This window comes from Balaenoptera borealis, assembly GCF_965194805.1.
Source record: "Balaenoptera borealis genome assembly, chromosome: 20".
Lineage (NCBI taxonomy): Eukaryota > Metazoa > Chordata > Mammalia > Artiodactyla > Balaenopteridae > Balaenoptera > Balaenoptera borealis.
Window position 1 is genome coordinate 25,303,812 of NC_138879.1, and position 20,118 is coordinate 25,323,929.

A 20,118-nucleotide genomic window follows, 5' to 3' on the forward strand; every position below is an offset into this window, starting at 1 on the left:
GGTTGAAAGAGGCTCTGTTTGCGACCTGGGATCGCGGAGCCCCGCCTGGAGTTTTGGGAGGCAGGATGCGGGGAGGTCGGCTCGTTGCCGGGATCCCGCGGTTGATGGGCGCCTCTGCGGAGAGCGAGACGCGGCCTCTGCAGCCCCTCCGATGCCTCCGACTCCTCTCTTGCCTCCCTCGTTCCCCAACTTCATCCCCGCCGACCCTCCCGACCCCAGGCAGTCCTGGCCGTCCCAGATGTCCTCTGGGGATAACTAAGCGCGTGGTGATCACTAAGTTCCGAGAGGGAGCAGCTTTCTCTCAGTTTCCCGAGAACTAGAGGCCAAGTCGACAATCCCCCCCACCCCGTCCAGAGTGGAAGGGCCAAATCTCCAAAGGCCCATCTGCCAGGTGTCTGGAGGAGCCGTATCTTAGAGCCTACCCCAATTTTCTAGTGCTTTGTGAGTTCTTGGGTGAGAGTCTGTGACCTGTCGAGGGGGTTGACCTGGGCTGAGGCTTCGAGGGAAGGAGACGGAGGGGGAGCCAGGCCTGAGGTCTTAGTTCTGTAGCGCTGAAGCCGTTTCCATCAGAGTCCAACCTGGGACTTTTCTGTGTCTTCTAATCTTAAGGAGAGTCAGAGAAGGTGAGGAAATGATTAAGAAAAAACAAATCTATCCCCACTTTCCAATAAAAATGGAATTCTGCAAGAGAAAATCCAAATGGGCAATAGTCTGAAATCTACACTCTATTCCCCCCAGGAAAAAAAAAAATTGTCAGGAAAACTCTAATACATATAAACTCCAAATCCTCAGTCACGAGTATAATCATAGGGACAAAAACCACAACCTCACATTTTAGTAAAATATCATAAAAAACAAATTAGTAAGAAACTAGATTAACAAAAAACAATAGAAAAATGGGAGGACAAGAAAAGACAGTTCTCTGAAAAAGGACATACAAATTGCTTTAACACTGTGAAGCAAGGTTCAACCTCTATGAATATTAAAAATTCACAAAGCCTCAAAGGTATCAAATACCTCCCATTTCTAAGAATACATCATACCGATACACTTGCATATATACACAGAGTAGTGTATTTTGGCGCAATAGCAGAAAAAAGAGAAAAGGAAGAGAAAATTGGGAACAATCTAAATATTTATCAATAGTAGCCTGGTTAAATAAACAGTGGCACATTCATACAATAAAATGGAACCATTAAAAAGACATTAGTAAAGACAGAAAGCCATCATTAACACTTAAAAAAAAAAGACAAAATGCAAAGCTATGTGTATGGTATGCTGCCTTTTGTGTTGAAGGTATTTGTAAGGATACAGAGGACTCTGAGAACAGTGGTTGCTTCTGGGAGGAACGGAGGTCAGAAGAGACAGAGAACTACTTTTCAATCTATGTCCTTTTGTAACCTTGGAATTCTACTTTTAGCATACATTACCTAATTTTTAAAAAGATAGATTAAAATCTGGTATTTATTATGTTAATAGTATTCATTTTTAATTTTATAGATAATAAAAATTATTATGGAAAAATTGAAAACAGAAAAATTAAAAACGAATTACATTTCTGCTTATGAGGTCTGATCTACACAATCTTTGTAACAACTAAAATGTAGACTTCTCTCAGGATTAGAATAAAAATCAGGCCGTTGACTTATTCGTTTTAAAAAATAAAAACAAAGGGTTTTTTTTGGTTGTTTTTGTCTTTTTTTTTTTTTTCTGAAGCAAGTTTTCAGAGTTTAACTCGACGAGAACGATGCTAAAGCAGGCACTTAGCTGGTAGTCCGAGTAAAAAAATTTATTCGGCGGAGTGGGGGCGGGGGGAGTAGGAGTTAACTTTTAGCTCCCAGACCAGGTCTATACATCTGAGATCTCCGACCGAAGAGTGAAAAGGGGACATTATTTGCACCACTCAGAGCAAAAATTAAGCCAAACTCTAGCCGTTCATTTTCAAGTTGAAACATATGTACTGTTGCGGGACTTCCCGCCTTCTCCCTGTCGGCTCGGCTCTGTAGATCTTCCGACCATTTCGCCCAGGGACCGGCCGAGGCGCTCTTGGAGATGCTGTTTCGGCGGCCACTTGGCGGGGAGTCGGCGGGCGACTTGAGCTGGGGCTGCCCTGGGGCATCTGGGGATGGAGACCGAGCAGAGGTAGAGGCACCCTCCCCTGATGGGAGTAAATGCTCCTGGAGGGAAATGCCTCCCTCTGCGCCCCTCGCGGCCTCCCCAGCCCCTGGCTTCCCAACCCACCTTGACCGCCGGACAGCTTCGGGCAATCTCACCGGGTTGGGCCGGCTACCGCGCGTCGTTCAAAAGAAAGTCGGCCCTTTAGGCCAGGTATCCTAGGATACGGTGAGGAAGCCAGCGGGCCTGAAGTTCTCCCGATCCCTGCATTGAGCTGGGGGCGGGGGGTGAGGTGGGGGACATGGGGCGAGAGCCAGGCGGCTTCTGGGGCGCCTATGGGTCCGCTGCTCCCACCCGCTTCGGTTGGGGTGGCTCTGGGCACTTGCTCTCCGTGTCACTGGAGCGACCAGCGACCGACTCCAATCCGTGCAGGAGAAACATGAGTCTGTGGCCCAAATCCTCCCCTGCCTAGACCAGTGCCTCAGCTCTCTTCCCTGCCTCCCTCACTAAAAACATAGGGAAACTGAGGCACAGAAAGATTCAAGACATTTGCTGGAATTGGGTCAAGAAGGAGATCTTGGGGACGGTTTCTTGGCCAGCAGGATATCTGGCAAACCCAGAGGATGAATTGTGTGAGGCGGAACAGACAAGTAAGAGAGGTCCGAGTTGGGGGTCAGGAGAGGGGTTGCTGGAGGACATTGAGATCCCACACTCCCGGAGCCCCTCACTAAGAGCCCTGGGGAGGGACATTTTGATTTAAAAGACAGCAAGGCAACTCTGCAACCCACCCCCCCCCCACCCCGTGTCTCCTCAAAGAGCAGCTGCTTAGAGGCTGAAATGGTCCAAACATCATGGGAATTATAAACTGACTGGATTTACCCCCAAACCATTAATTTCCTCCATTTCCTCCCTTCCTGGGGATTCTGCTACCCATTTTCAGCCCTCTCCAAAGAAACTTCTAAATGAAGGAAAGATCAGCGTCAGCCCAGCAGGGCCCTTGGAATCTTGTTCCTCTGTCACATCCTCCCCCATCTGACTGGCATGGCTAAAATGGGGGGGGGGGGTGGCTTGGAATCTGAGTATTTGCCTAAATGCTCCAGCCTTCTTTATGTAAATATGGCTGTGGCTCTGTCACACCAGGCGAGAGGAGATGATCAAGAATAAGAATAATAATAAAAATAAAATAAAAACTCATTGGCTTTTTGGGACTTGAAAATTATGGTTGGGCCTCTGGTCCTGCTTCTGGCCTATAACCTGATCAAGGAAATAAAATTGAAGTTGATAAAACTTCAAGATCATTCAAGGTGGTTTTGTTTATATGCAACAAACCAAAGCACTTCCTCTCCAATATTGAATCAGTAAAGGTGAGAGGTTTTCCCGCATGGGAGTTGTGGGGGAGAGTCCAATCCTAGATTGGAGCAGAAGGGGCCTGACCACCTCCCTTCAGGAGTTAACAGCTCAGGGAAAGCTGTTTGGTTGAAGAAAAGACAAACAATGGCTCTGGCTGATTTCTCCTGGAATTGGCTGAGCTGCCTGGGCATTTTGGCATCTTAGAAGGCCAACCTAGCGGGTGCTGAACTAGGATATCTGTATCTGTGTCAACACAGGTTATGGAAGATCCCAGCCGCCGCTGCTTTCCTGTCCAGCTCACTAGGATTTCCCCTCTGTTCTGCATGCACTGAAATTTCCTAATTTTTTTGCTCCAATTTCGATCCCTATTCTTTTTTCTATATATGCTCCCATCCGGCTCTCTATCCGTCTCTCTGCCATAGACTGCATCCATTTTTCTAGGGGGCTTCCACTGAATTCATTCACTCCTGGTGAAAAAATTAACAGGTCACTGGTTAATCGGCTCACATGTTCGGTCAGAGCATCTGTGTGATGGTGCAACTGCTGTCTGTGGTTCTGTCAGTCTGTCTTTTTGCAGGCGGAGCTTGTGGGTACTGTTTTGGATGTATTATGGACTGGACAAGTTGTCTTCGTGGGGAGGGTGACCCACCTACCTATGGTTATTAAATTCCCACACACTTTGAAATGATATCAAAATTTCTTTCCTCCTGAAACTGAAAATATGAGTAAGCCAGAGAGGGAAGGCAATTTTATTTTGTTTCAGTTTGGAGGCTCCTTGTCTTGGCTATGTCTGGAAAAAAAATTCCAGGCTGAGATTCCAGCTGAGACAGACTTTCCTCTCCATTTGGAAAGACCCCACTTCAGGGATCAGCCAGGACAGATTTCTGGGGTCTGGAGGGAGCTGAGGGGTGTTTGAAATCCAGCCTCCCTTTTCCTAAAAAAAATAAATTCTGGCGTCCAAATCAAGGAAGGAAATTAAAGGAGGCAAAAGGGAAAAGAAAACAAGCTGGGGGAGGCCTCTCTTGGCTCCAATCTGGCTCAGTACAGGTCCCCTGGCAGAGCCTCCAAGCTCAACTCAGGGGCCAGACCAAGACTAAGAGAAAACACATCACCCTGCTCTTCTTTTTAAATCTTCCCCTCCTTTCTTCCCCCCCTAAAGACCCCCACTCTTCCCTAGGGCAGGAACCCAGACACAGTGCCAGAATCTCCCACCTCTTCTTGGTTGAACTCTGGGTGGGGGGGCTTTAAATCGACCTTGGACCCCCGTCCCTCTACTCCCCTCCCTGCCTCCCACTAGCACTGCCTTGATCTGGGGAAGGAGCCTAGCAAACACGTATCACTGCTCAGAGTAGCCAGACTGCTCCCCACACCCACTATACCTCCAGACTCTCTTTAAATGAACACGTTCAGCTCCCCAACCCCACTCAAAAAAGTCTAAAAAATGTAGCCTCCCTGATGCTATGGACCAGCCCTGCAGTGCTAATGGCTCTATGGGGATCCCACACTCGTTCTGGGAAGGAGCCTGTTTTGTAGGTGTGGGGCCTGGGGTAAAGGGCTTTTAAGTTAAACAGAAAGGAGTGTAAATCCTAGACAAGAGCAATTCCGTGCTTGCACAGCAGAGATCTCATGATAGGCGGCAAACATGAATCTTGGATGATAAACACTGAATTTCAGAGGCCCCGGCAGTAGGAGGACCAGCAGATGCCAGGTTAGTTGAAGCAAAATTCAGCATACATTTCTATTCTGCAATGAGATGGCTTCCCGTGTCCTTTGCAGACATTGCAAAACAAGTGGCTAATATACATAAATGTGCATGTGTGCACGTGTACACAAAACACCAGATTTTCTAAGAAAGAAACCCTGTCAAATCAGCAGTTGGGAAAACAAGACTCAATCTCTTAGTACCGCTGTCCGGCTGAGGAAGCTCTCTTTAAGCTAAAGTCACACTTTTATTTCACCCCAAGACCTTCGAAGGATAAATATGAGTTTTGTGTAAGTCTCTGGAGAGGATCACAAGCAGCCTGTTACTCTGAATGGATTATGTGAGATTCAGTTTACGAGGGCAAATTGCATTTCACACATGAGTCACCTTGAATAACCCAATAATTAATTAAAACCATGTTCTGCAGGGGATAATTTATTACGTTCACCAGCTTTTTATGAGCTAAGTGTAGTTTGGAAATGAAAAATGTGAGGGCTCTTCAATGATGTTTGCACTGCATTCTGCACTGGCTCATGGAGATTCCCTCTCACCAGGTCCCAGAGAGCAAAGTCAGGGGGTGGGGGACTTCAGCTTGGAAGCCTTGGAAGCGTAGAGCCCATTTATTGCAGCTGAGTTGGGCCCTCTTCAGCTCCTGTAACCAGGGCCCGGTCAGTGTTTCCTGGACTTCCTCTTGGAGATGAGTTGGGGCTTTGGGGTGGTTGAGGCACCAAAGCTGGGAGCTCTGGAAAGAGGGAAGTGGTGTGGGCAGTGGGGAAGGGGTTCAGGGATGAAACAAAATCCTAGCTCCAGGCTCCTTGGCAGTTCCTGGGAAAGAGAAGTCGGCATCATGGTACTCTTCTCCATGCCAGGAGGTCACAGCTTCTCTGGCTGGGCACCACCAAGCCCAGATCTCTTCTTAGTTTGGAGGTGGGGGGGGCATTGCTGTATGTGTATGGAGGTGCTTCTCCATAGACGTGGGACCAGAACAAGCTTGTAGGTTGGTTCCTCTTCCCCTAGTAGAAATCCTCACATTCTCCTCGGACACCACCAAATATGAGAGAAACAACCTGTTGATTATATGCATGTTGTAATCTTTATACAGAATCTCCACTTCCCTCATCTTTATTGTCTCCAAGAAGCCCTGTGTGGAAGGCTGGGCAGAGACAATCACTCCCACTTTACAGATGAGGAGACTGAGGGTTGGAGAGAGATGGCCAGCCCAAGGACACACAGCTGGCAACATGTGCCAGAGCAGGGAGTGAAGTTCAAGCTCCCCATGTCAATAATGCCCTAGGGGCAGGAAAGTCTGGCAAAGCAAGTCTGGCCACTGCACCTTGGAAACAGACCATGCTCTTTGGTTCCCTTGGGAAGCATGGAGGCTTCTGGGGGCACCCCCAAGGAAGGGACTGGACAGTCCTGCCACAGTGACAGTAATCTTGCCTCTAGATCTGAAGCTGTGTATCAGTCTTTGACACTCCTCAAAACCTGGATAATCCAAAGACTCATCAGAGGATCCCATTCTTGGCTGCCTGGGAATGGGAGAGGGAGGGAGGTCCCCCATTCCAAGGACAATAAGGGAACCAAAGGGGTGCAGAATATGGCCTGTGGGGGAGGGGCATTGCCTGGCCCAGCTCCATTTTCTTTGGGAGGGGGTACAGGAAACTGTGCAGCTCTCCTGTCCGCAGCCAGTTGCCCTAGACAGTGGAGCAGAAACCTGTAAGAATAAGTTGTTTGGTCTAACATAGAACAGTAATGTTTTTTGAAGATGACCAGTACCTTTGGGAATATGGTTGACCCGGGTTTTTTTTTTAAATTTATTTATTTTAATTTATTTATTTTTGCCTGCGTTGCGTCTTCGCTGCTGAGCTCTGGCTTTCTCTAGTTGCGGCGAACAAGGGCTACTCTTCATTGCGGTGTGCGGGCTTCTCATTGTGGTGGCTTCTCTTGTTGCAGAGCACGGGCTCTAGGCGCTTGGGCTTCAGTAGTTGTGGTACTCGGGCACAGTAGTTGTGGCGCACGGGCTTAGTTGCTCTGCGGCATGTGGGATCTTCCCGGACCAGGGCTTGAACCCGTGTCCCCTGCATTGGCAGGCGGATTCTTAACCACTGCACCGCCAGGGAAGTCCCTGACCTAGGTTTTTAAATAAACAAATGGTATGAAAAAAAGGAGACCAGGAGACTGCCATAAGAAAGTTGAGACATATCAACCAAATGTAATGTGTGACTTTATTTAGATTATGATTTGAGTAAACTAATTGTAAATAGACAAATTTTGAGACAACTGAGGAAACTGAAACATGGATTGTATTAAGAGATTATTGTTAATTTTGTTATGTGTGATAATCGCATGAAGGTTCTGTTAAAAAAAAAAAGAAAAGAAAAAGAAAGAAAGAAGTCCTTGTCTGTCAAGGATTCAAACCAAAGTATTTTTGGATGAAATGATGTCTGGGACATGCTTTAAAATACTCCAGAAAAAAACTGAAATAAGATTCGTTTTGAGTTGTTAATTGTTGACACTGAATGATGAGTTTAAGCGGTTATTATACTCTTCTGTATGTGTGAAATTTACTTTTTATTTTTACTGTTTACTTTTCTGTATATGTGAAATTTGCCACTAGAAAACAAATCAATAAGGCTGTGGATCCACATCCCAGAAAAACCACACACACACAAACACACACACCAACTTTCACCCTCAATATCAAGGGGTGAGCCTTTGAGAACCCTCATGGAATCAAGTTCAGAATCTTCAGGCTCACCAAACACCCATTTTTCCCCAGGGAGAGAGCAGGATTGGAAAGCGTTTTAGCACCAGACTGGTCCCATCGTTTTTCTTCTCTGCAGTGTTATGGGTGTGGGCAATGGGGCCAACAGACCCTGAGGAGTTTGAGTCTCAGGGGATTTAGCTATAGGTGAATACTCCAGGCATAGCTCCCTCCTTGGTCTTATGGACTGAGCTCCGAAGTGAAACAGGGTGGTAGGAGAGGGGTAGGCATAAGCGGGCTGAGCTTAGTCCCTAACTTTGTAGTTTTAGAAGTCACGGGGAATACATAGAAAAATTACTGCGTGTTCCTGAAATTTGTATAATATTGTACATCAACTATGCCTCAATTTAAAAAAATGCGTGTGTGTTAAAGGATTCCTTTATTTTGGAGTCAGTATTTTATTTTTCCGCAATCCATTTATTTCCTCCTTTTTCCTTTAATAACTTCTCAAATATCTCAAGTCTACTTGTATCAGTTTGTACTTTTAAATGGGATTTATTTCCATTTTAAAAATTGGAAACGACTTGGTGCTTGAATAGGGAAGAGAAAGTGAAATGGTCAAAGCCTGGATTTGGTGCCATAAAGACCCATGTTGGAGTCCAGGCTTCATTATTTATTAGCCTCTTGAAGTTGGACAAATTAATCTCCTAAACCTCAGTTCTCTTATCTACAAAACGAGAGTAACAATTGCCCTCTACCCAGTTCTATTGCTGTGAGGATTAAATGAAAGGTACATACAGAGCGCTTACACTCCCTGGCACACCCGCACATGAGTGACGACGATGATGAAGATTCTGAAGGAGACGCCCCAAGAAGCCCGAGGGGCAACGCGCAGGGAGGTAGGGGCGCGAGGTGCCGGCCAAAGCGGCGTCCAGGGAGGCTGCGTCGCAAACCCGGGTCGGGCAGGCGGCCGCGCTTTTCTCTCCGACGCTCTAAGCGGGTTTTGGTCCAGCGAGAACTTCCATCTTGAGGTAGAACCTCTGCCTGAGGGTGAGGGATCCCTGGAGGGCAAGGTGCACCTAAGTCTCTGGGTGGAAGGGCGGTCTGGCTCCCATGCTCTCCAGCTGTGCCTTTGAGGTTAGAGACCTCAGCCGCCAACGGGGCCGCTTTGCCAGGCGCGGGCGGGCGGACAAACCTCAGCTGGGTCCGCCGTATTACTGAAAAATCTGCCCGACCAAGTGTTTACACACAGGCACGGAAGGGAATTAAGGCTCTTGGGCAAAAGCGGGAAAGTCCTTAGGCTGCCCCTCGTCTTGGTGGAGAGTTGTTGGGTTCCCTTGGGAGCCGCCTAGCCCGCCTAACACGCTCGGGTCTCAGGCCATGAAGGGCCCCCCAGGGACGAGGTCCACGGTCCATCTGCACCTCCCCTGGTCCAAGGCTTGGCCTGCGTCCCTGGGACTGGTGATTCCTGAGCTAGAAAAACCATGCAGATGGGGCGGGCGAGCAGGGGATAAATGCGGCAGAACCCAAAGGTAGGCTAGTGGGGGGGATTCCAATCCAAGGATGGAGAGCACCCCCAATCCCTGTCTGCATCACCTCCATACACACAATACACACAGGCAGCTGCAGATCTGGGTTGGGCCTGTGCTAGATCCTGGGGGATATTGAGGGACTGGAGGGGATAGAAAGATATGGTCTGCTTCCCATGGCTCTTCCTCAGGCCCCCATCTGGGCCTCTGGGGCTGAGCTTTGTTGCTCTGGAAAGTTTCCAGACTGACCTCAGGAATAAGAAACTGGAGCCCTGGCCTTGCCTAGAGGAGATGGAACAGCCAGACCAGCAGTCCCTCAGCCTGGGACAGGCTGCCCTTGTGACCAAGCTTTGGCCCTGTAGGACCTGCTAGACAGGGAGCTGAGACTTGAAAACCACCCTGAACTTGTGAAGCTTCTACATACTCAAAAGTCCCCTGTCTGCCTGGGGGAGGCATGAGAGGGATAGTCAGGGCATAACTGGAAGTTCCAACATCACATCCAGCTGCCATAACCATCTAATTTCAGTGTTCATCCCTCCTCTTGCTCCCACTGTGGCAGCACAGAGCTGCCTGGACCCACAGAACTGGCTATCAGTTTCCTGAGGTCAAGTCATTCTGACTTAGGCAAGACAGCTTCTTTTCCTCAGCATCTGTCACCCTGCTACTTGAGCACATAGCTGGCTAGAACTGAATGATCTCTAAGGATCCTCCAATTCCAAATGCCAACTGAGTAGTTTGGGTAACTAGGGGATTTGAGGCTTCCTATTCTAAACTTCTAGATCCTTAGCTCCTGACTTGCCTTCTACACCTGGAGCTTCTATGATTGGAATCTCCTCTCAAGCCCTACCGTGGCCATATAAGCAATGTGAGGGGAGAGCAAAGATTTTCATGTCTCTGGGGGAAAATTTCTGGCATCTGGGGACAATAGCAGCCACAGTCCCTTCCAATCATGGATAAAGCTATAGACTCTATGGAGGCCAAATATTAAAAAAAAACTTTTAGTGGGTGATTTTCCCATTTAAAGTGAAAGACACTTTGTCTACCCTCTCAGAACTCTTAGAAAACCTTTGAAGGAGGCTAGAGGGGAAGAAGCACTAGTTTAAGCCCAAGTGACCTAGAGCTGAGCAGATTATGAGCCCAGAGCTCTGCACCAATCCCAAATCTCACTTTGATGGAGTTCCCTATGTGTGGCCCAATATCAGCTCTGGACGTTTAGGGTAACGCTGTAGACAATTGGACGGATTCCTCCGGCCTCATAAGGAGTCAGGGTCTGGGATAAATGGCCAGTCCAGAACCTTGGGGGCGTGAATGAGATGGGCTTTCCTCCAGGTCAGAGTCCTCAGGTGGTAACAAGGAACTACCCAATGTTCATCTCAGGCTGAGGCTGGGATTCAGAAGGGCAGATGGCATGTGTGTGTGTGTGTGTGTGTGTGTGTGTGTGTGTGTGTGTGTGTGTACAGCCAGACGCTCTTGGATGCAGAAGGGTTATTTTCAAGGCTTTCTTGAATCCTAAGAAGGTAGTTTTTTGTGGCATCTTTCCCTCCCATCTTGGTTATGGTAACCCATGAGCACCATGGACAGGACATGCCTTAGAAGGCATGGATTATGGGCCATTTTCCTCTGCTCCATTGTGTGTGCGTGTGTGTGAAATGCTTGCCTTTCTCTTCTCCCAACTTTGTTTCTTGGAACAGATAACTCAGTGAGAGGAAAAGGGAAAAGCTTTTGCTATGGTGGTGGTGGAGGGAAGAGGGCCACAGGATGGTCTAGTCCTGGGCCATTGGAAGGGTCTCAGATCTCTCAGCAAGGGGAATGAGGGAATCAGAGCAAGAAATCAAATCTCTCAAACTGTACTTTCCCCTAAGCCTCAAAACTACAGCTCCAGTTCAGGCCAAATAGGCAGGTTTGGGACTGGAGGGGCCAGGGCCTCGTTGCTGACATTCCTCTTGATTTCAGGAGTGAAAACTTAGCAGAGTCTATACATGAGTAGCCAGAATTTATCCTGATAATTATCACCTACATCCACATTCCCTGAGAGAAAAAACAAGGTGGAGATGGGGGATGGGGGCGGGTTGTGACTCAGATTGCTTTCTTGAATTTGCAGGTAGGTTTGTTGATATATTCCCCATTCCTGAGCCCCATGCAGGATCCCAGGGGCTGGAACAAAGGAAGCTGAGTCTCCCAGGACCCTGGAAGCTGCTGCAAACCCCAAAGACGTTGGCCGTGGGCTCTCACTTGAGGATCCCACCTTTATGAGTGGGATTTGAGGATCCGCTCCCAAGTGTGTGTAGGGGGTGAGGAGGCTGGAGGGCTCCGGGGAACTACAGTGTGAGGGTGGAGGAGGTGATCTCCTGCACCAATTTTGTCCCATTTAATGGGCTACTGCGGAGTTTACACCCTAGGGCTGATCGTCCCATAACGGTTGCCTCTCAGAGGCCGGGTCGAGGGGCTGGGTTCGTTCCCTCAAGGACCTAAAAACTGCGCCCCGCCCTCTAGACCTGCGTGGAATACTCAAGCAGCAAGCCTAGAGGCCTCTTCCTGGCTCTCTCCACGGTTTTCCTCCACACTGAGGCCTTCAACCTCCAGGAGCGCTCCCTTCCCTGCTCCCGCCTGCCCTGCGCCACTCTTGTGCCCAAAGTGAACACTGATGCGGACTTAAAGAGCAGCTGGTCCAACGCTTCCCTTCTTACACACGGCAGATAGGAAAACGGAGGCGCAGAGAGGGGAGATGACTTTTGCCCACCACTCCGAGCTAGATCAAAACCTTGCCTGAACCTTGCAGCCCCTCAGTGCGGCCCTCTAGGCCCAACATTCCTAACGGCTGGGGCCGGATGCGCCTGGTCTTCTCTGGACTGGGGCTGCAGGCGCGTGATCGAGGTCGCCCTCCCAGTAAAGTGCACGGTCTGAAGGGGGGCTGGGGTCTCTGGGCCAGCGGACCTTCCAACCCGGCATGCACACACGTGGCAGGCCAGGAGCAGCCGGCTGTTCAGCGCCCACAGATTTACTCCCATCCCTTCGCACTCCCCGCCTCCCTCCCTCGGCTCTGGACCCCGCTCACGTTCCCCGGCTCACCGCTTCTCCGGTTTCTCGGCGCCATCAGGACGGTGGCGGCGGCCATGTGGCTGGCACTAGCTTCTCCCCTTAGCAGACCCTCTTCCATTGCTCCTCAGATCCACTTGCTGGGTGGTGGAGGCCACGATCGGCTCTAATTTATGGACTAATAGCTGGATCCCTCAGCCTCCGCCTCCGAAGCACTTAGGTTCGTCCTGAGAGGGTCCTAAGCCCAAGGATGTCGCAGGGCTGCCCGGGCAAGAGGGACGCGGAGGTGAGAGTGGCCTCCTCCTGACCAGTCAGGCCTCCACTCTCTGGTTCTCGTAGCTCCCAGACTCCGCCAGTCATTTTGTCCAAAAGGTTTTCCTCTGAGGCCCGTCCAGGCCCCACCTGACTTCTTTTCAGGGAGAAGGGCCCGGGTCGCCTGTCATCCCCAGTCGGGCCTGGTCGTTCTCGCCGCTGGCGGGCTCGGGCTGGCGATGCCGCTCTAGGAGCGCCCTGCAAGGCCGCCCCGCCAAGGGCAGGCTCCGGCCGCGGGGAGCTGTGGGCAGGCCCCGTGCAGACTTTGGAGAAGAACAATGGAAAATTGAGAGGGCCGCGAAAGGGGGTAGAGAAAAGTAAGAAGGGAAATAAGAGAGAAAAAACAGGGAAAAAATAAAGAACTAGATAAGAGGGAAAGACAGAAAAGGAGGAGGGAAGGAAAAAGGAGAAAACGAAAGAAAAGTGAGAGGATGAAGAAGCAAACAAAAGGAAAACAGTGTAAGTGACAGAGAGGGAGAAAGGAACCAAGGGGAAAATAAAGGTAAACGGGGGTGGGGGGGTAGGGAGAAAGTAAGCAGTAAAGACGAGAAGAAAGAAAGAAAACAAAACGGCCCCAAAGGCAAGATAATCAAAATTAAAGGAAAGAAAGGCAGAAAGAAAAACACAAATATAAAAAGAAAAGAAAGATTCCAAAAGACAAAAGACAGATGAGAGAACATACAGCCAGAAAGAAAAGGAACGGAAGAAAAGCCCAAAGAAAGGAGCGCACCGCATTAGGCCATTTTCCTGAAACCGAGAGAAGTATGCGACCTCCTCAAGCAGTTCGGCCAGGCCCGCGCACTCTGGCAGGCCAGCGGAGCCCCAACCTTTCCAGAAAAAGAAGCGTTGCCGCTGCAAATAAATTCTCATTTTTCATCACGACCTCCCTGAAGGCCGCGGTCGTCGCGACCACGTACATTCTTCCAGGTGGGAGGACGAAGGCACCGGGCGCTCGCTTTGCTTTACAAAAAATAAACCATAATTTAACAAATGCCCCAAGTGGGGCTGGTGGGCTTCTCTCGCCCCCTCCCCCTCGTCGGCGGTCCCGAGCCCGGGAGGGGCGGGAGCTGACAAGGAGGTGCCAAGTCCCCGTGGCCGGAACCCCCGGGGGCGAGGCGGCCGCGCTCAAAGGCCTGGCTGTAAAGGTCACAGGCGGTCTGTGGGGCCGCGCTGAATGGGCTCCCGGAGGTAAACAGACTCTTAACTTTCAACTTGGCCTTGACCTTCCTGGAGGTGTCTGGCCGGTATGTAAAGGAGCAGCTGAGGCTTTCAACGCGTTTGGCTGGATCAGTAAAGGGGGTTGGGATTCGAGGGAGGCTCAGGGGTCCTGAGGGTCTGCCTGGAGGCTCCCAGCAGGACACAAAGGAGTCTGTGGGGCTGGGGGAAGGGCTGGCTCAGCCCAGGCCGGCGGGGAGGTCAGGACGCCTGGGTTGTCCTAAACTTCAGCACTGAACTCTTGTAGAGCCCAGGGAGGATATGGAGGCACTGAGCCCCAGGTTCTCTATGTGGGAACCGCAGGCTTACTCGAGGCTGAAAGAGGCAAGTGAGAAGTGACCAATACTCTTTAGAGAAACTGCCCTTTTCTTTTCAAATAAAAACAGGTGCCTTGTAGTTCATTAGAAACAGATACACATACAGAAACAGAAATAGAACTCATTTATTCAGTTTAGAAAATGTTTTCATGTGCAAAATCTCATTTAATCGTCACAGCATTCCCGTGAGGTAGAAATTATTGTGCCTTTGAGGAGACAGATAATTTTTACAGATAAGTAGGCAACCTTACCTTAGCTGACTCCAGTTGAGGTCTATGATAGGTCATAGATTGTTGCAAATACATAAACATGTACAGAAAATGGTAGCACATGCTCATATGTTAATAATATGATATCCAGAACTGTTCCCTGGTATCTACTAGATGCTAAATAAATTGGGGAGGAGGGCTCCCCCAGTGGCACAGTGGTTAAGTATCCGCCTGCCAATGCAGGGGTCACGGGTTCAAGCCCTGGTCCGGGAAGATCCCACATGCTGCAGAACAACTAAGCCCGAGCGCCACAACTACTGAGCCTGTGCTCTAGAGCCCGCGCCACAACTACTGAGCCCACGTGCCTAGAGCCGGTGCTCTGCAACAAGAGAAGCCACCTCGATAAGACCGCGCACCGCAACGAAGAGTAGCCCCCAGCTCACTGCAACTAGAGGAAAGCCCGTGCGCAGCAACAAAGACCCAACGCAGCCAAAAATAAATAAATAAATAAATTTATTTTAAAAAGTGCCTTAAAGATATTTTAAAAATAAATAAATTGTAGAGTAAAACATAAACAACACCCCCATAGTATTTGCTTGTATTGAAATATATCTGTTTACATAGGGGTCTCCAGCACAGCTGGTGAGCTTCTCCAGGGCAAAGCTTGAGTTGGTCATCTCTGCATTCCACAATGATGCAGAGTTACATGCATTTAGCTGCTTATTTCCATGGACACAGATAAGAACACTAATATCCAAAAAGAACAGTTGCAGACAGTGTTGCTATGAATCTTTAATTTTTTAAAAAAATTTATTTATTTATTTATTTATTTTTGGCTGTGCTGGGTCTTTGTTGCTGCACGCAGGCTTTCTTCATTGCAGTGCGCAGGCTTCTCACTGCGGTGGCTTCTCTTGTTGTGGAGCACGGGCTCTAGGCACGTGGGCTTCAGTAGTTGTGGCTCGTGGGCTCCAGAGCACAGGCTCAATAGCTGTGGCGCACGGGCTTAGTTGCTCCGCGGCATGTGGGATCTTCCCGGACCAGGGATCGAACCCGTGTCCCCTGCATTGGCAAGCAGATTCTTAACCACTGCGCCACCAGGGAAGCCCTCTTTAAATTTTTGTATTCAATTATTTTTCCTTCTAAAAAATAGATAGGCTGATGTAAAGTGAAGAAATAGCCAGTGTACATCTTGAATTTTTTCACAGTGAACACACCCATGTAAGTGGCATATAGATTGAGATTGAGAACATTTCCAGCCCCCAAGAAGGCTTCCTTACATCACCTCCCTGTCAGGAGCTCCCCTCCGCAGGGTAATCTCTTCTGACCTCTATCACCATAGATTGATTTTGGCTATTCTTGAACTGCATAGAAATAGAATCATACAAAAGTTACTCTTTTGTGTCTGGCTTCTTTCACCCACCTATCTGTGCAATTTATGTTGTGTGTAGCAGTCTTTTTTTTTTAAATTGATGTTTAGTACTCCATTCTTTAATTATAGTACAAGTTATTTGCCCATTCTACTATTGACGGACATTTGGGTTGTTTCTATTTTTGAGCTATAATAAATAAAGCTGTTTTGGACACTTTAGTACATGCCTATTGATGAACATAAACATTCATTTCTGTTGGGTATATTCCCAGAAATGGAATTGATTGGTCTATTTTTTAAATTTAGGGATCTATTCATGCCTGTGCTGTCATCTACCAAGCAAAAACCAGTAAAAAAAATTCTTAGTCTTTAGGTAAAAATCCTGATATTTCTGCCTTTCATAATCAGACAAACAAGAGGCTGTAATAAGAAACCGGAAAGCATCAAAGAGACATCTCCCTTTTCTCTCACGTTGTTTTCAAATACAACAAAATCCATTGAGGATTTCATGCTTGGCGTCTTCATTTATTAGCAGTGTTCATTGAGGGTGATCTATCATCTTCACTACAGCCCTACAACGTGGGGCAACTCCAGTTTGCATGGTCCCTTTCCCAAAAAATGGCTCAAGTTCAGACTCAGGTTGGTGAGGGGGCACGGCTGAGCCCACCTAGAGTGCAGGGTGGTCTGTTCTATATAATTGCCTTGACCCTGGTGTAGAATGCAAAAGTTCCTGTCTTCTCCAGAAAAACTGTGAGTTCTAGAAAAAGTGAACCCAGAAGGATTTGATTTGGGAGGGGTAGTGGTGGAAACAGAAAACCTCTGAAGACAGATCTGTGAAACAAATTGGTTTGGGTCTTCTGCCTTGCACTGCACAATAGGCCCCAACAGAGAGGCCTCAGGCAATTCCTCCAGTGGTTGGGGCTCCCTCTCCCATCTCCTTTTCCTTCTAAGAAAATGTAAAGCCTGGAGGAAGCAGATAGGGGAAATGGAAATCCAGACCCCCGTTTACAGCCAGGTCCAGAAGCTCCATTTCCACTTTAGGTCTGAACGTTTAGCGTCTCCAGTTCTCAAGTCTCCTTCTTTGGAGCACGTGTCCCGCTCCCTCTCCCTCCCACCCCTCTCCGAATCCGGAGCTTTCTGGGCAGAAACTGGAGTCCCTGGGGAAGAGAAGTCCCAGGCACTTCCCCGGGCCCAGGAGCAGCTTATTACTGCGCATCCAGGATGGAAGGGGCACCTGGAGTGAACTGGGATGCTAGTACCTAGGACTCAAAGCAAAGGGCTTCCAGAAATACCCCTTAATCCCCATTTTCCAGCCTCCTCTGACTCAGGCACATTCCCGGGTTCCCCTTTCAGGCCCAGAGCGGCCTCCCGGCCCCACCCCCGACTCCCCTTCCCCCCACGAGATGGACACTTTATAGGGAGAGCTTTTTATTCTCTCGTTAAACCTGCCAAAGCACAGGAGACAGAGAGCCAGGGAGGGAGAGGAGGCGACCGAGGTGGGGCGGGCTCCGCGTCCCCTCTCCCGCCTTCCACTACTCCCGCCCCCCCGGCCCCCGCCCCCGACGTAGCTGGGTTTCTCCAAACTGGAAAGCAGCGAAAGGACACCTCCTCTCTTTTCTCTCGTTTTCAAATGCAATAAAAAACCGAGAGAGGGAGGGAGGGAGGGAGAGAAGGAGAAAGGGGGGGAGGGAGGAAGAGAGAGAGAGAGGAAGAGAGGGAGAGAGGGAGGGAGAGAGAGAGGGAGAGAGGGAGGGAGAGAGAGAGGGAGGGAGAGAGGGAGAGAGAGAGGGAGAGAGAGAGAGAGGGAGAGAGAGAGGGAGAGAGGGAGAAAGAGAGAGAGAGAGAGAGAAAGAGAAAGCGGGGGTAAAGTATTTTCGCAATTTCTGCCATGAAGATTTTATTAGCTTCTCTCCGCCAGGCCGCAGCCAATCAGCGCGCGTGCCCGGGCACCTGCGTCTCCTGCGTCAAGACGGCCGGGCTGAGCGAATGCAGGCGCCGAGCGAGCTGGGAGCGATTTAAAACGCTTTGGATTCCCGGGGCCTGGGTGGGGAGAGCGAGCTGGGTGCCCCCCGTATCCCCCACCCCCAGCACCCCATGAGCCGACCCTCGGCCCCATGGAGCCCGGCAATTATGCCACCTTGGACGGGGCCAAGGAAATCGAAGGCTTGCTGGGAGCCGGAGGGAGTCGGAATCTGGTCGCCCACTCCCCACTGACCAGCCACCCAGCGGCGGCGCCTACGCTTATGCCCGCTGTCAACTACGCCCCCCTGGATCTGCCAGGCTCTGCGGAACCACCAAAGCAGTGCCACCCATGCCCCGGGGTGCCCCAGGGGGCGTCCCCAGCTCCGGTGCCTTACGGCTACTTTGGAGGCGGGTACTACTCCTGCCGAGTGTCCCGGAGCTCGCTGAAACCCTGTGCCCAGGCGGCCACCCTGGCCGCCTACCCTGCGGAGACTCCCGCGGCCGGGGAGGAGTACCCCAGCCGCCCCACCGAGTTTGCCTTCTACCCGGGGTACCCGGGACCCTACCAGCCTATGGCCAGTTACCTGGATGTGTCGGTGGTGCAGACCTTGGGCGCCCCTGGGGAGCCTCGCCATGACTCCCTGCTGCCTGTGGACAGTTACCAGCCCTGGGCCCTCACCGGTGGCTGGAACAGCCAGATGTGTTGCCAGGGAGAACAAAACCCACCGGGTCCCTTCTGGAAGGCGGCATTTGCAGGTAAACTGCCCACTACTCTGGATCCCCTTGGCGCTGAGTGTGGGGTTGTAGGCCCTGCTGGCACTTGCCTGGGAGGAGGTGGAGGGAGACTTGGGGCTGGTGAGGAGGAGCTTGGTTCTCCTTGGTTGGCTATTAGGACTCTGAAGGAGGGTCCAGGCAGTTAGAGAGCCTGGGTAGAGGCCCCAGAGGGTCTGTGTGAGGGCCTGAGCTGCGGGCTATCTGAAGCCTGAGGACCACCAAGCCCCTGACCTCCCCAGGAGGCCTTGGGACCAGCCTTTCAATATGTTGGTGTGTTTGGCTCTCTTTGCTGTTGTTTGGGGCTCAGGGTATCCCTGCCCAGCAGGATCCCAGTTTAATTCTTCAAAAGGGCCAAATAACTCTCAATTCATTGAGTATCGGGGTACAGTGGGGTGAGTGGGAACAGAGAAATTGGATGTTCTGTAAAGAATACAACCCCTCACTTTCTCTCAGATGAGTTTTTCAGTTTCCAAAGGGAAGTTTAGATTTCCTGCAGCCATGGCTTAGGTGTGTGCATTAGTGCGTGTGTGTGTGTTGGGAGTGGGGGTAGAAATGTGTTCCCCCCGTACAGAAGTTGCTTGTAGTATCTATAAGGATGGCCAAGAGTTGGAAAATGCATGTGAGGGTGGACATATGTAGACGGTGGGCAAAGGTCTGGCCGTGTGTGATGGGTGTGTTTGCAGACTTGCAGGTGTGAGGGCAGTGAAGAGTGAGGGTGGCCTGCAGAAACCGCTTTCCAAGGCTGGGCGGTGATCAGAGCTGGAAGCCGAGGTGTCCTCTTGTGCTTTGGGGGAACAGGAGTGCACGAATGCCTGTAGGGTTACCTGAGTGCTCCTGCAGGATGACTTAGCTTGTGGGGCCTGGGTCTGCGCCTGAGCTTGCGCCAGGCGGTGGTGTGAGCATGTCTTTCTCTCCCTCCCTCTCCTGCCGCGCAGACTCGAGCGCGCAGCACCCTCCAGACGGCTGCGCCTTCCGCCGTGGCCGCAAGAAACGCATTCCCTACAGCAAGGGGCAGCTGCGGGAGCTGGAGCGCGAGTATTCGGCAAACAAGTTCATCACAAAAGACAAGAGGCGCAAGATCTCGGCGGCCACCAGCCTCTCAGAGCGCCAGATCACCATCTGGTTTCAGAATCGCCGGGTCAAGGAGAAGAAGGTCCTCGCCAAGGTCAAAACCAGCGCTATTCCTTGAGGGAGCTCCCTGGCTGTGCTTGGGGAGGGGGGGAGGAGGAAGTCGGAGTATCCTGGGGAGACCAGGAGCCTGCCACAGCCAGGCTGGGGCCCAGGACTCTGCTGAGAGGCCCCCAGAGGTGACACTCTTCCCAGACCAATGCTCCTGGGCTGTTCCTCAGGGACAGCTTGGGTACCCCATTGGTCCCAGAGAGCCAGCGAGGCCCAGAGTTACAGCCCAGTCCACCAGGTAACACCACCCAAAGGACCTTGTCCCAGTCATAATCATTCATCCTGGCAGTGGCAATAATCACCATAACCAGTACTAGTTGCCATGATAATTAGTATCATATTTTC

General features: G+C 50.4%; 1 protein-coding gene across 1 annotated transcript; it reads left to right on the plus strand.

Moving 5' to 3' along the window:
* The first annotated feature begins 17,874 nt into the window (after positions 1 to 17,874).
* Positions 17,875 to 19,788, plus strand: HOXB13 (homeobox B13). The gene is made up of 2 exons (XM_082371823.1): positions 17,875 to 18,576; positions 19,530 to 19,788. Exons 1-2 carry the CDS (start codon positions 17,973 to 17,975, stop codon positions 19,781 to 19,783), a joined length of 858 nt encoding a protein of 285 aa, XP_082227949.1. The 5' UTR covers positions 17,875 to 17,972; the 3' UTR covers positions 19,784 to 19,788.
* Positions 19,789 to 20,118: the final 330 nt, after the last annotated feature.

Excerpts from the sequence above, each read along its gene's own strand:
- HOXB13 (XM_082371823.1), top strand. The coding sequence starts at position 17,973 with ATGGAGCCCGGCAATTATGCCACCTTGGACGGGGCCAAGGAAATCGAA. Across the intron at positions 18,577-19,529 it reads CTGGAAGGCGGCATTTGCAG|ACTCGAGCGCGCAGCACCCT; the intron begins GTAAACTGCCCA and ends CCTGCCGCGCAG.